This window comes from Peromyscus maniculatus, chromosome 6, assembly GCF_049852395.1.
Source record: "Peromyscus maniculatus bairdii isolate BWxNUB_F1_BW_parent chromosome 6, HU_Pman_BW_mat_3.1, whole genome shotgun sequence".
NCBI lineage: Eukaryota > Metazoa > Chordata > Mammalia > Rodentia > Cricetidae > Peromyscus > Peromyscus maniculatus.
The window spans coordinates 75657187-75672604 of NC_134857.1; the positions used below are offsets into that span (position 1 = coordinate 75657187).

At 56.9% G+C, this 15418-nt stretch overlaps 1 protein-coding gene across 1 annotated transcript; it reads right to left on the reverse strand.

Annotated features, from left to right (window-relative positions):
- Positions 1-330: 330 nt before the first annotated feature.
- Adamtsl4 (ADAMTS like 4) lies at positions 331-11858 on the reverse strand. The gene is made up of 18 exons (XM_006982549.4): positions 11819-11858; positions 9484-9581; positions 9056-9113; positions 8502-8824; positions 7731-8352; positions 7465-7567; positions 6566-6702; positions 5961-6165; positions 5587-5759; positions 5344-5455; positions 5057-5242; positions 4774-4903; positions 4279-4483; positions 3874-4050; positions 2120-2323; positions 1852-2031; positions 1242-1386; positions 331-1101 (listed from the first exon to the last, which is right to left on the reverse strand). The coding sequence occupies exons 2-18, from the start codon at positions 9501-9503 to the stop codon at positions 965-967; spliced, it is 3117 nt and encodes a 1038-aa protein (XP_006982611.1). The 5' UTR covers positions 9504-9581; positions 11819-11858; the 3' UTR covers positions 331-964.
- Positions 11859-15418: the final 3560 nt, after the last annotated feature.

The window sequence follows — 15418 nt, forward strand, 5'->3', positions numbered from 1 at the left end:
TTAACCGGGAAGTGGGTGAAAGAGAAGCTGGGGCCGCGGCGGGAGGGCCTGGCTGAAACGTCCTGCCGGGCTCCCGGAGACCACAGCAGAGCCCGCCCCAAAGCCCACCCCAGGCTCTCTCTGCGCGGATCCAAGCACCCACCTCCGCCCCTAAACCGGGAGAGGGGGTGGCCTCTAGTGGCCAGGGAGCCATCTGCAGTTCTGGGGCCCAACAGGCTACTCCCCAGCCCTTGGGGACTGCCCTCCCACCCGAGGGCTGTGCCCTCCCCACACCGTATCTGGCCCCACACTGCTTAGATGGCGGGGTCCTCATGAGGTTAATGAAGAGTGTTATTTGTCACAATCAACTTTAATAAAAAATAAATTAGTTCTGGGATGGCCATCACTTTCGGTGACGTGGGGGTGGGGGCCAGGGTGTCTCAGGCTGACGGCTCACTCTTTCATCATCGGCACAACTGGTCCCTGCTCTGGAGAGGTGTGGTCCTTCCTGGGCAAGGTAAGGTAGCAGGGGTCCCCTAGCTCATGGGGAGGTAGGGATACAGAGGCTAGATAAGGGAGGGGTAGGAACGCAGGGCAGCGCAGCGGTGAGGCCTGGCCCGGAAAGGAGGATTGGGACACAAAACTGGAACTTCCGGGGGGCACAGTCTAAGTAGCTCAGACTAATCTGGAAATGGAGCCTTGTTCCTCCTCAGCCCAGAAAGCATCCGGGAAGCAAGCGCTGCCCACTTGCCACTCTTCCTCAGTCTGCTTCCGAGGAAGTGACGCCACAGGGCACACACCTCGGGGCGTCACGCTGCAGCACACACCCAACAGCAGGTCGGCAGCCACCTTATCCTCCCCCCACCGGAGGACATCTCCGGCGACACAGACCAGGGGAGAAGTCAGAGGATACGGAGTGGGCTGGTCAGTGGCTGACCGGTGGGGGCTGAAGGAAGCCATGAAGAAAGGATCTCTCGGCCCCATCTCAAGCAGGCTCCAGCTGGGACCGCGCCAGGACGTGGGCACAAGAGCGGCAGCAGGTCGCCGAGTAGTAGGGGTAGACGCAGAGCCGGGCCTGTACCACCAGGGGGCAGTGTGGAGAGCTGTCCTTGCATTGGTCATCTGAAGACAGAGGTCAGTGGCACAGGACAGGAGTGACATCACCCCTCTGGAGGGTGTTCCCATCCCCACCAGCCCTCCTCACATCTGCCCGGACTCCGGCTACACCCCCTCTCCTGGGCATGGGCAGGGAAGCTCTTTACCAGGCCTCTGGTTGCAGGGTTGGCTGTTACAGGACCGCTTCCTGGAAGGTCGCAGGTGAGGAGGGCATCGGGTGCTGAGAGTCTGGTTGGCACTCAGGCACTGGACCTCCCTCGTCTGCGTGCCTCCCTGGCAGGAGCGAGAACACTGGGGGGACCACAGCCACCAGATCAGCTCTCTAAAGTTCCCAGGGCTGCTCCTCAGACCACCCCTCCCTCTCTGAAAGATGGTGGGGGGGGGGCTGGAGAGATGGCTCAGAGGTTAAGAGCACTGGCTGCTCTTCCAGAGGACCCGAGTTCAATTCCCAGCAACCACATGGTGGCTCACAACCATCTGTAATGAGATCTGGTGCCCTCTTCTGGCATGCAGGCAGAACACTGTATACATAATAAATAAATAAATCTTTATAAAAAAAAAAAGATAGTGAGGGACTATTATCCAGGGACATTATAACATCCCAAATGGAGAGGGTCCACCAGACTTCCCAGTCTACAGGAAGTGGGGCAACTTGAGAGCCCAGCTGGGCTGTCCTGGGCTGAGAGGGCCTTGGCCGAGTGCAGTGGGAAAAGCCCTCTTAGCTAGAGGCCCAGGGCAAGGGAGCCAAGCACTCACCGGACTCCAGAGAGTAGAAAACCATCGGTCTTCACAGGCCTGCCCTTGACAGGGCTGCAGCCCGGGGGGCCTGGGGAGGTGGGAGCAGTTACTGGGAAACGTCACATTGAACTCAGCTCCTAGTTTGGACACACAGATGACGTCTCTGTGCTGCGTGCCAGACCCACACTCTGAGGAACACTGTAAGGGAGGGGAAGAGAGATCGCTCTTGAGTTCCCGACCTGGGACTCGCCAGGACAGGCCCCCTCCTGTCCCCTCAGCAGCTGACCTCACTCCAGGGCCCGGTGTACCAGCGCCATGTCCTCTCGCAGGGTCCTAAGCTGCAGGCACGCATGTCGGGAGGACGGCTTCTGAGAGGGCAGCCCTGCTCCGGGCTTCCTGCTTCTGCTTCCCGGTCCCCCTGGAGGGTCTCCCCACTCCTGAGGCAGACCACTGAGCGTCTCTGGATTCCGGTCCCGCACTCGGCTGAGCACTGTTGAGAGGGAGAGGGAGTGGCCTGTGTGAAGGGAGGCTGCTGGTGACCGGAACTGAGATGTGGAGGGCCCACATCCAGAGTTCAGGAATGCCCTGGGGTACCAGCCTGTAAGAGGAGACAGACAGCTGGGTTCCAGACTGGCCTCGAACTTGGTATGAAGCTGAGAGGACCTTGAATTTCTGATCCTCCTGGGTGCTGGGATTACAGGTGTGTGCCTGTATTACACCTGGTTTATGTGATACTGCAGATCAAAAGTAGGGCCTCATACAGAGTGGACAAGCACGCTACCAACTTAACTACCCCACCTAATTTTCCTATAAAACTGTGTTACTGCATTATGTAATTATTGGTTTTTTATTATGTATATAGTGAGTGTTCTGCCTGCATGTGTCCCTGCAGGCCAGAAGAGGGCACCAGATCTCATTACAGATGGTTGTGAGCCACCCTGTGGTTGCTGGGAATTGAACTCAGGTCCTCTGGAAAAGCAGCCAGTGCCCTTAACCTCTGAGCCACCTCTCCAGCCCGTAATTATTGTTTTTATTATTACCATTATTTTAATAATCAGGGTCTCTTATGTCGTGGAGCTCTCTGTGCAGACCAGGCTGTCCTCAAACTCACAAAGATCCTCTTGCCTTTGCCTCCTGAGTGGTGGAATTCAAGGCGTGTGCACCCAGCCAGTGTGTACTGTGTGTGTGCAGGGACCTCACTCAGGAGTCGGTCCTCTCCTCACTGTGGGACCCGGGGACCTCACTCAGGAGTCGGTCCTCTTCTCCACTGTGGGACCCGGGGACCTCACTCAGGTCATCAGGCTTGCCCAGCGAGTCCTCTTCACCAACTCAGCCATCTCACCAGTCCCTCTGACGTCTGTAACTTTGTTATTTTATGTGTGTTTGTGTACGTCACACACGCTCACAGAGGTCACACATGCTCACAGAGGCCAGAGGAGGGCACCACATCTGGCGCTGGAGTTACTGGTGGTTGGAGCTGCTTGACGTGGGTGCTGAACACTGAACCCAGGTCCTCCAGAAGAGCGGGGAGTGGGCTTCACTGCCGAGCTCCCTCTGTACCCCATTTTCCTCTTTTCTTTCTTTCTAATTTTTTTTTTTTTGTTAATTTTTTTGTTGGTGGTTTTTTTTTTTTTTTTTTTTGAGGTAGGATCTCATTTTGTAGACCAGACTGGCCTCAGACTCACAGAGATCCACTGCCTTCGCTGGGATCAAAGGTGTGCGCTGCCTTACCCAGCCTGCTTTTGTGTTTTAAAGACAGGTTCTGCTGTAGCTCACGTGGCCTGACACTTACTACGTAGTCCAGGCTGGCCTTGGACTCGGCCAGTCCTCTCAAATCGGCCTCCCAAATACTAAAATGACAGCTGTGAATGTCAGTTTCCCCCACTTATCTCTGAGGTCCTAGGTCAAGGAAAAGAAAAGTTTATCAAGCTGTTGTGAACAGGCTGTGACACCAGGGAAGCCTGGGACATGGTCACCAGGGAAGCCTGGGACATGGTCACCAGGGAAGCCTGACGTGTCCAAAGACGTGCGGGGACCCACCTTGGAACTCCAGTCGCTGTGGAACCAGGCTGTGGTACAGGGTCCCATGTCACAGGCCTCTCTGCTGGGGGGTGGGGGCGGCCCTGAAGCACACTCCTGCCTGCTCACTTCGTCACCGTTGTTCCCAACACACCGAACTTGCCGGCTCCTCTGACCTCGGCCACAACGCACAGAGCACTGAAGGGTGAGAAAGCCCAGGCCGGGCATCGGCCACCATCCTCCAGCCCTCCTACAGAACCCGTCCTGGTGCATCTAGCTGGCTAATATTGGGGTTCCACATAGGTCCTGTTTGTAAAGTTTCTGATGACAAATAAAATGGTAAAAACAGACAAACAAACAAACACCCCACCGCCCTAGCTCTTTGGAGCCCACTTCTCAAGGTCCCCCGCCTCCCCACGCACTCACCTGGCTCCAGGGGGAGCTGATCTCCCAGTGGCCACAGAGGTGCAGTTGACAAGGCTGAGTGATGTTGGGCCGGGGGAGGTGTCCACAGCGCTCTGGGGGCACCGAGGAGCCACCGCCTCCAAATTCCTGTCTGCAGAGCAGCTGACGGTGCTGGGTGCCGGGGCCGCAGGATCGGCTGCAAGACGTCCACTCACCGGCCTCCCAGCTGTGGGGTGGGTGGGGCAGAGGGGAGAATGGGTGGAAAGGTGTGGGGGTGCCAGGCTGGGACCCTCAGAGAGAGGCATGTTTCACACTTGGAGTCTGCGGTTCTGGCTGGCAGCGAGGCTGCCAGTGTTCCCTTGCAGTCTAAGGGGTGCCAACCTTTCTAATCTACCGCCTCCTGCAGCCAGGAGCTATGAAGTTGCTACAGAATCCAGGTGAGAACCTGAGGGCAGGGAGCAAGTCCAGGGCCATGGTGTTTTAAGTATCCTAACCTTCCCTGTGGACCATACTCACTATGGGGGACACGGGGGCCCATGGCAGGGTTCAGGGGAAGCTGGGGGCCTGGCACCCAGGGCACAGCTCTGTTCATCCAGCTCCTCTCCTGACTCACGGGAAATGCAGAGGAAAAGGGGGCGCCAGACACCTGAAGGGAACAAGAGGGCAGCCGGGGGGAGGCAGGAGCTCAGAGCCCAGTTCCAGGGACGGTCCAGACCCATGATCCAGGATGTAGACTCTACGCAGACACACAGAACAGGAATTCGGGCCGAGGGGCCTGAAGACAGCCCTGAAGTCTCACCTTTGCCGCAGGATGCTGAACATCCCGAGTGCCCCACTTGCTTCCAGTACCCGGCCGCAGACCCCAGGGATGTCCTGGCATGCGTCAGAGCAGGCACTTGGGGAATTCGAACCTGACGCTGGAGGGTGCCTGGTGCCCGAACTGGGCGGGGAGCTGAAGCAGGTAGGGGCTCCCCCCTCAGCATCTCTGCAGGGGGGTCCAGGAGCCAGGTTAGACGCCTCCCTGCAACCCCGGGGCTCCGTCACAGCCTCGCCCCCCTCTTCTGGGTCTGGGGATCCTAGTTTTACCCGGCTGAAGTTGGAGGGCCGGAGGCTTCGTGGAGGGGCTCTCTAGGACCGCAGGAGGGGAAGCGATGACGTACTGGTAAAAAACACCGGGATTGTCCTCCTGGAAGATCATCTGCGGAGAGAAAATACAAATCCATGTTTGGGGTGAGGAGAGGGGCCTAGGCGTCCGCCACCTCTCCCCGCCCCCTGACCCCCACTGCTCTACCCGGGGCCTCCCTCTCCTCCCGCCCGCCTCAGGCTCACATAGACATCCACAGGCTCGGTGGTAGGGCCTTCGGCGGACATGCTCTCCCCCTTGCCTTCCTCCCGAGGAGGACGGTTGTACTGGAAGACAGTCCCGATGGCCGAATAGGACCCTGGCGGATCCACAGCCCAGTTTCCGTTGATAATCGAGCGGCCCCCAGGCCCTCGAAGTGCTGGAAGACAGAAAGCTGAGCTGAGTGACCGTGGTATAGCTTCCTAAGCCTTTGTGCATGCCACCTGCCCAGAACCGAGGGACCCGGTCATCCACCTCCCTGCCCTCTCCACCAGCCTCTTCCTGTTTGGCCTCTGGCTGCAGAAGGCAGACCAAAGACACAGGATGGACCGGGACTCAGAACTGAGGTCCAGTTTCTCACCCAGGTAATTGGAGCTGGGCCGGAGCTGGGAAATCTGAAGGCGGGAGGCCCCCGCAGGGATCCACAGGATCTTCTGATAGCCCAAGGGGCCCCCTCGGTCAGTGAGGTTTCCCGAGACGAGCCGACAGGTAGATCCATCACCGCCACAGACCCCACAGCCATCTGGACGCCTGCCAGAGCCAAGGATCCCGTCACAGCCGGGGCTCTGGGGAGAGGGAGGTGAGGCAGGGGCCACACAAAAGCCGGGCACACCTCATACCTGGCCCCACCCCACTCGGGGGCTCCCGCTCACCCCCTGCCCCGTTCTGTGTGCTCCTCCATCCCCAGCCAGGTGTGGAGAGGCCTAGCCAAGTCTGGTGGGATCCTGCCCACAACACACCCCTTGCTGGCCACCTCAGTCTGGTGTTTTCACTGTTATATAATAAGGAATTAAAGGAGGGTGTGTGTGTGCGTGTGTTTGTGTGTGTGCGTGTGTATGTGTGTAAACCAACACCCTGCCCCCCCTCACCCACACCCGCCCCCCCTCACCCACACACCCCCTCACCCATACCCTTCCCTCCCTCACCCACACCCGCCCCCCCTCACCCACACCCGCTCCCCCTTACCAGGCAGCGTCCTGCCACACAAATGTCTAGGGATCCAGGCTGACACAGGGTCCCGTCCTGGACCTTTTCGGTGTGACGGACATAGAACCGGAAGCCACGGGGACGGCAGTTCAGCTCACAGCGCTGGGAACCCTGAACTAAGGGATGAGATGTGATAGCTGGGGTCCCTAAAGGAGGCCATCTGCCTTATTGGGGGGGGGGGCATCCTGAAGCTGCCGTGGAAGAAGGGAGGCAGTTTCCCAGGCTGAGGGCTTTTATGTTTCTTGGTTTTGTTATGCTATACGGCCTCAAGTTTACGAATTTTGCTGATTCTCCTACCTCATCCTCCTAAAAAGGGGCAAGTTCTGCACCTGACCCTCAGAAAGGATTTTCTGTTGTTTAGTTTTAAGATGCTCGTGTGGGAGTCAGGACAATCTGCAGGAGGGGGTTCTCTCCTTCCATCGTGCGTCTGGAGACCAAACTCGGGCCATCAGGCTGGAGGCAGGCTCCTTTACCCACTGAGCCATCCTACCTTTCCTCAAAAGGGGTTTTGACACCTGTGATTATGAGTTCATAGCCCATGAAGGTTTGTCCTGGTGTCAAGCTGACACAGGCCCAAATCCGAGCGGACAATAACTTGGGAGCAACTGACATGACACCGTGAAGACATTGGCTCCCTGCGGGAACCAGTGGACTGATCCCGTTCGCATGCCCTCCCGGATCACAGCCAACAGGTACCTCGACAGCTCCCCTCCCGGCCCGCCTCCTGTCCTGACCACCCAGCCAGTACTGTCTAAAGGCTCCTCCTGTCTGTAGGCTATTGCTGAGTCTCTGATGTGACCTGAGAATTAAGACACAGGAGGAAGAGGGGGGGCCACCCCAACCTGAGTCAGCCCAGCCAGGGGGACTGGAAACTGCACCTTCAGTGAAGGGTTCCCACTGGTACAGCTGGCCCATGAATTCCTGGGAGTCAAAGGCGGCACACTGCAGAGCCCTGGGGTCTGGCTGCTCAGGGGGGCAAGGCTGAGGAGGCAGAGACACAGGCATCAGGCAGGGCTGGAGAGGAAACCTGGGGTGCGGGCCAGCTCCACGGAACACCACCCTTGTGTCCAAGTCCACAAGCTGAGGACTCGGATCAGGGGCCATCCTGGGAAGCCCAGGCCAGGAGACCCAGAGAAGAACTCACCTCTTGGTGGCAGGCTCTCATCTGTTCACTTTCCCCAGAACACTTTGGATCAGGGCTACTGGGAGCAAAAAGGCTCCAGAGGGGACCGGAGTCTCTTGTCAGAGGCAGCCAGCCATCGGGGGACCTGGGAGAACTCCCTCGGGGTCTCCAGTGCCCCCGGCTCTGCTGGCCTCCACTCCGAGGGACAGACGGTAAAGGATGAGGGCGTCGCCCTGATCCCTGGGGACTCTTCCAACCCTGGGAGGTTGGCATCCGTGGCCCAGGGGATCCCTGGGAAGACCTCCTGTCTCCAAAGGAGGGTGTGGGTGGGGGCATCTCTGTGTCAGAGGGAGCAGGACTGCTTCTGGGGGGCACCTCTGTCTGAGCACTTCCAGGCCTTGGGGTTTCGGCAGGGGGAGTGTGGGGGTCGGCATGCAGTTCAGGAAGCTGCGTGTGAGGGCTGCGGTTTTCGAAGGCCGGCTCTGAGCTCAGAGGCGGGGATGGCAGGGTCTCATCCCCTGCAGAAGAGTTCTTGGGTTGCTCGGGTCTACGGGGGTGCCTACGGCTCCGGTGCAGAGGCAAGGCAAAAGGCACTCTCCCATAACCAAACATCCCTGGCTTGATCGGGTCTCGAACCCAGGACCTGAGAGGATGATGCAGACGTAGAGCCATCTCTTAGCCTGTCTCCCCAATCCCTGTCCTGAAAGATCAGCCTGCAGAGGTGAAGGCCCCTCGCCCCTTTCTGTTAACCCCACCCCTCCCTGTTCAGCTCTGCCCTCCTCGGGGCCTCACCTCTGGGCCCCTGGAGTCCCTTGGGGCTTCTCTCTCCCCAGCTGGGAAGCAGGACCTTGAAGAGGGCCACCCCTTCCCCGAGGCTGTGGCCTGTACAGGGACTGGGGGTCCCGGGGAGTCTGGGGTCTGGGCCGGAGGGCTTCTGGGTGTCTTGGGGGTCGGGGAGGGAGGGACAGGCTTGGGTGCAGTTCACACATTCGGCTCCTTCGCTGCACCCCCACCCCACAAGGCTGGGAGCAGGGGGCCCACCGGCCCCAACGTCCCCAGAGGCCCTCAGGGGCCTGGCCCTCCTCCGATGGTGTCTGAAGAGAAGGTCCAAACAGCTACATAGGGGGAAAAGGTCAGAATTAGTGCCAAGGTTCAAGGGTTGTTAGTTGTCCAAGGTCACACGCGCTGGTAGCGTCGGACTCCAGCCTTTTTTGTGATATTTAACTGAAAACGAGACTGGGTGGACCAAGCCACGGGCTGAAGTCTCCCAGTGGGGATAGGGGAGGCCAGGGCAGAGCAGAGGGATCCCGCGCAGGGTGGCAGCGGCTTCCTTGGTGAGGACTCACCTCCTGATGCTGGCCGAGCTGAAGAAGAGGCAGAAGCGGCAGCACACACAGCCAGAGCCTGCACAGGGAGGGGTGGGGACCTCAGACGGAGCCAGAAATGTTACGCCATTAGCCGCCCCCACCCAGGCTCCCCACGGCCTGGTCGCCAACTTCTCGGGAAGCACCAGTTCCCTGTCACTTCCCAGGCCCCTTCTCACAACCCCTTACCCTCTCTCTTCCTTTTCTTTTGGTTTTTCAAGACAGGGTTTCTCTGCGTGGCTCTGGCTGTCCTGGACCTCTCTCTGTAGGCCAGGCTAGCCTCGCACTCAAAGAGATCCACCTGCCTCTGCCCCTGGAGTTTAAGGCATGTGCCCCCACTGCCCAGCCCGTTCCCTGCTCTTACTGCTAGAGACAGGGCTGTCCCTCTGCACCATGGCCCTTGCTCTTACCTGCCCAGCCAGGTCTCCATTGCTCTTTCCTCCACTGTGCCCGGGCTAGGGGCCAGGGGACAGGATAGCTACTCTGGCATCTGGGCACGGAGGGTGCTCTGTGGAGGAAGAAGCATAGTGGTTACCCCTCCAGATAGCCGGGAGACTGAAGGGCTGTCTCGGCAGGCACAGCACCAGCGGAGTGGAGGGGAAGACTGGTCCACCCCTTTAGGACCTAAGGGTGGGAGCAATAAGGAACGCTGTCTTTGCCATCTGCTGAGGCGAGGGGTGGGGTGGGGGGGTCTGACCTCAGCCTTCGAGTTCATTTTAGTCCCTCCCTGAGGCCCAAGACAGGCTTAGCTTCTCTGGAAGCCTAAGGAGGGGCAGTGCGCAGCCAGCTTGAACCAGGAGGGTCTTTCTCCCAGAGCTACGGGACCAAGAGGAGGCAGGCTATGCCAGGCGCCCCTGTGAGGGGCCAGCCAGAGGGCCCTTGGCACCAGGGGTGGAGGCAGAAGCCTTAATCCCACCCTTTGGGATGGGGAGCAAGAGGATCAGGAGTTCAAGGCCAGCCTGGCTGACAGAAGATCCCTACCTCAAAAAACAAAACAAAACAAAACCAGCCTTCCCCTCCCCTGCTTCCCCCCCCCCCAAAAAAAAATAATAAAACAAGACAAAAACCCGAGTATTTGTTTGCTCCCTCTCCAGGCCTTACTTCCCCTCTTAGCTAAAGCTCCTTATGAAGGAACAGTCAGGCACTTTCTTGTCCAAGGGATAAACTAAGTGGTCTAATGGCTTCATCTCGGGAGAAGGCGGTGCTTAGCCTCCCTGTGGGTGCCAGCATCCACCAGGCATTGGCTCATGGCGACCTAGCTCGTGTACAGCTAGTTTTCTTCTTTTTATTTTTTCTTCCGATGCTCAGCCAAAATGGCTGGGCCCCTAGGAAGGAGAGAGGCAGCCATGCAAGCTCAGACTTCCCAGCCACCAGCTTCTCCTTCTGGTCTACCCGGGAAGTCCACCCCGAAGTCTAGCCTTGAACACTGGGTAGAGAGGGGCTTCCATACCCTGTCCTCAAAGTCTGTCTCTCCCCACTCCCTGCCCTCCAGCCCCTTCTTCTCTCTGAGGCCCTCCCCACCCACACCCATCATCCCATCTCAGCTCTGCTTTCCAGGAAAAACACTGTTTCTGTTGGATCTGAATGGCAGGCACCACCAGAGGAATCCAAGGATCGCTGGCCAAGGTAGGCCAGCTCAGGGCAGGCAAAGGACCCCAGGAGGGAACTAAAGCTAGGTCCTGCTCCCTCCCACCCCCCTGGACCCCAGGACCTGGGAATTTGAAGAAGGAAACAAAGTGACTGGGCCCTCTCCTTGCCCTTGCTGGGCCAGCCACAGAGGTCCACATCAGCCCTGATGGAAAAGCAGCCATGTTCAAGCCATGTTCTACCTGCCTGCCTTAGGCTGGAAGGGGTGATGGACACAACCTGTCTCTTCTCCGATGATGCTGGTCCCCTGTTCACCTCCCTCTGCTTCTCTCTGCTCCCCCAGGTCTGTCCCTGCTGCCTCTCCGTGGTCTACCCAGTACACATAATCCTGTCCTGAGCTGGCTTTGGCAGCTCTCTGGAGAAGTGAGGGGTGGGGGGTGACGAGAGCTCCTGGGGCCAGGGCCAGGCCTGGCTCCCTCTCTGGAAAAGTCCACCCCACCCTCCCCTGCATAGGGGAGCAGGCGCCGACTCCCCCTCCCTGCACAAATGTATGCTTGTTGTCCCTTTTCACACCCAGGGTGAGGAAGACGCAAGTTGGAGGTGGGCACCCCGAAGTCAAGGTGGACCATGGTAAGGACCAGTCTGGGCTGCTTCTGGTCACACCCCACACTGGGCCCTTTGACAGCAAGGAAAGCGACCTGCACAGAGCTGACCCTTCACCCTCGGGCTCACCTTGGGGCAAAGGAGCCGATGCTGGCTGGGGAAAATGAACACTAGTAAGGGCTGGGCTGGCAGAGGAGAGTCGCTGTCCTGTCAGAATTCCGTCCCAACAGGTGTCTTTCTGTTCCCTCAGCCTCCCAACAGGCTGGGCTGTGCGAGGAGCACTGACCCGCATCCCTCCCAGACACCCTGTCCCTGCGGTCCCCGAGTGCAGGCGTCGGGGCGCATCCTCCCGAAGCCCCGCGGGGAGAAGCGGGCGGCGCTGGCGTGCAGGGAGGTCCCGTATGTTTTCCAATTTCACTATGTGACTTCACAGGAATCTTGCTTGGCTCAAGCCCTCGCCCGGGTGATGGGACCAGACCCCCTCCCCAGGAATTCGCCCCAGGGTCCGCTGTTCCGTGACCATCAGAGCCCAGGCGGGGGTCGGGGAGGCTCTACCTTCTCTGCGCCCGCTCTCTCCAGCTGCCCTCGGCGGCGGCCACCGCGGCCGGGAGCCCGGGGACAGCACCGCCCGCTGCAGGCTCCGCCCCGCGCCGCCCGCGCCCCGCCCGCCACGCGCCCGCCCGCCGCAGCCACCCACCCCGGGCGCCCCCGACGGCCAGAGGCCAGGCAGCCACGCCGCGGGCACCGGTCCTGCGCCCACCCCGGGCCTTGGGACCCCACCGACCCCGGCGGAGCGGCCTTTGGGTGGAACTTGGACCCCCCCAGAACACGGGGATTTACAAACCGGACCCCGGTGGCCCTGCGCAAGCTCAGATCCACCCAAGCCGAGGCCCTCTCCTCCACGCAACCCATGCCATCCCCTCCGCTTTTCCCATGCTGGGCAGTGAACCGTGTGGCTCTGATGGCCGAGGACGTCTGTGAGCCTCGGTTTCTTCATCCATAAAATTTTACACCCCGGAGCTTAGCGGAAGGAATGCACGTTGAATTATGAGTCAGACGAATTTGGATTTGAGTTTCAGCTTGAGCACTTGCCAGCTCCATGGTCTTTCACGAGCCCTTCAGCTTCAATGCGGCAGTCTGTAAAATGGGAGAATCTGATGTGTGTATTAGGCTAGACGCGTTTGCCCATCTCCACGTGGAAGAATGACTCAGAGAAGGGTGCCCGGGTGAAGAAGGCTTTTACTTTTTGTGCTTTTTATTCTATTTGTATTCTGTTTGTATGCCTTTTTTAGATATTTATTTGGTTGCTTATTTTTGAGGCAGGGTAGTACTATGAAGTCCTGGCTGGCCTGGACCTTATTGTGTAGACCAGGCTAGCCCCCAATTCACAGAGATCCACCTGTCTCTGTTTCTCTGGAAGTGTTGGGATTAAACTCATGCACTATCACACTTGTGCAACCTTGTAAAACTTTTGAAAAACAGAAACACATAGGGCATGGTCATGCGTCTAATCTCAGCACTTGGGGGACTGAGGCAGGAGGACCACTGCACATTCAAGACCAGCTTGGGAAACCCAGTAAGTTCTAGGGCAGACTGGGCCACAGAATGAGACCATCCCAGTCTCAAGAACTATAAAAACACCCAAAAAAGGTTAAAGAGATGGTTCAGGGGGCTGGAGAGATGGCTCGGAGGTTAGGAGCACTGGCTGCTCTTCCAAAGGACCTGGGTTCAATTCCCAGCACCCCCATGATAGTTCACAACTGACTGTAACTCCCGTTCCAGGGGATCTGGCATCCTCACATAGACATATATGTAAGCTAAGCATCAATGCATATAAAATAAATAAATTTTAAGAGATGACTCAGGCCGGGCGGTGGTGGCACATGCCTTTAATCCCAGCATTCCGGAGGCAGAGCCAGGCAGATCTCTGTGAGTTCGAGGCCAGCCTGGTCTACAGAGCGAGATCCAGGACAGGCACCAAAACTACACAGAGAAACCCTGTCTTGAAAAAAACAAAACAATACAATACAAACAAACAAGAGAGAGAGAGAGAGAGAGAGAGAGAGAGAGAGAGAGAGAGAGAGAGAGAGAGAGGGCTCAGCCATTAAAGACCAGGCTCAGAACCAAAACGTCAAAACGCTCAGATATAGAAGTACTCGCAACATTGTCAACAGAGACCCTTGGGTGCCCCACCTAACATTTCTTGGATAGCTTTTTTTTTTTTTCCTTTTTCTTTTTCTTTTTGAGACAGAATTTCTCTGTGTAGCTTTGGAGCCTGTCCTGGAACTCCTTCTGTAGACCAGGCTGGCCTCGAACTCACAGAGATCTGCCTGGCTCTGCCTCCCCGAGTGCTGGGATTAAAGGCGTGCGCCACCACCTCCTGGCTTCTTGGGTAGCTCTTGCTGAGGGCACACGGGAAGCCCGGTTTCCACCCCGGCCCTGAAAAGGGCCGAACACTATTGTTTGTTATTGAGTCAGGGCCCTGCGACTCTAGACAGGCTGGTGGAAACCCACTGTGTAGCACACGCGGACCCCAGACTTGAATACCTCTGGCTTCAGCCACCTGAGTCTGGGATTCCAGTCCTGGGATAAACCAGAATTTTAACCTTATTTGAAATTTAACATGCATACTTTGTTTTCTCAGCAAATCCCCACATTCTTTCAAGACAAGCACTGCTTACACACTTTGATTTTTCATGTTCTGTATTCGTGATTTGTAGAGTTACAAGAAATATGTGAATCGGTGGTAATAGGTGTGATCCTAGCATTAAGGAGGCTGGGGCCTGCAGGAGGATTGTGAGTTCAAAGCCACCCCAGAGGGAAAGGCTCAAGAGATGACTCAGAATTCGGAGTCTTTGCAAGGACCTTGGGTTCCATTCCCAGCATCCACGTGGTGGCTTACAACTGAACTCCAGTTCCAGGAGATCGAGTGCCCTCTTCTGACCTCCCCAGGCACCAGGCATGCATGTGGTACATGCACACATGTGCAGGCAAAGCACTTATACACATAAAATGTTTTTGAAAAGGAGATGGAAGAAAGAAAGCTTGGCTTTAAGAGGGTGGGGGACAGGATGGGTGAGGAAACAGGGGCACTAAGGGAAGGAGTAATGTCATTTGAACTGGTCAGGGAGCTGGAGGCATGGTTCACGGTTAAAGACATACTGCGCCTGCAAGAACCCAAGTTCCAGGCCTAGAACTCAAGTCTGGGGCTTTGTAACCCAGCTCCACTGACCACTCCTTCTGCAGGCATTGGACTGAAGCACAAATACCCTCCCACACACCTGTAAACATAATTTAAAATCGCCGGTTATTGTGGCACACACCTCTGTTTCACTTTATTTTTTAAAGACTTGTTTTTATTAGCTGGCATGCTGGCGCACGCCTTTAATCCCAGCACTCTAGATGTAAAGGCAGGTGGATCTCTGTAAGTTCCAGGCTAGCCTGGTCTACATAGTAAGTTCCAGGACAACCAGAGCTACATAGAGAGTCCCTGTCTCAACACCCCCCCCCCCAAATGTATTTATTTTATGTGTACGAGTATTTTGCTTGCATGTATGGATACTGTGCATGCCTGGCGCCTGCAGAGGACAGGAGAGGCCTTTGGGGCCCCTAGAATTAATGTTCCAGGTGGTCGCTGGGAAACAAACCCGCGTCCTCTGCAAGAGCCGAAAAGGACTCTTAACCTCTGAGCCACCTCTCCAGCTCTATTTTTTAAAAAGTTAGATAAATAAATTGAAATTAGCATATTTTTAATTTAATTTTTTAAAAAAAATTTTCATTGGCCGGGCGGAGGTGGCGCACGCCTTTAATCCCAGCACTTGGGAGGCAGAGCCAAGTGGATCTCTGTGAGTTCGAGGCCAGCCTGGTCTACAGAGTGAGATCCAGGACAGACTCCAAAGCTACACAGAGAAACCCTGTCTCGGAAAAGCAAAGCAAAGCAAAACAAAACAAAATTTTATTGGTGTTTTGTCATGGATGTAGTGTTCCCCTGGAACTGGAGTTACAAACAGTTGTGAGGTGCCGTGTGGGTGCTGGGAATTGTAGAGCAGCCAGTGCTCTTAACCTCTGAGCCATCTCTCCAGCCCCCAAATTAGTATATTTTTAAAGAATCAACTGGAGCTAATTTAAAAATTTTTTTATTTTAGATTTTTTTAG

Bases quoted from the DNA above. Each gene is read 5' to 3' on its own strand.
- Adamtsl4 (XM_006982549.4), bottom strand. From the start codon at position 9,503: ATGGAGACCTGGCTGGGCAG. The intron at 8,825-9,055 runs GTGAGTCCTCAC...CCCCCTATGTAG, and splicing joins AGCTCGGCCAGCATCAGGAG to CTGTTTGGACCTTCTCTTCA. The intron at 2,032-2,119 runs GTCAGCTGCTGA...CCTCCCTTACAG, and splicing joins ACACCGGGCCCTGGAGTGAG to TGTTCCTCAGAGTGTGGGTC.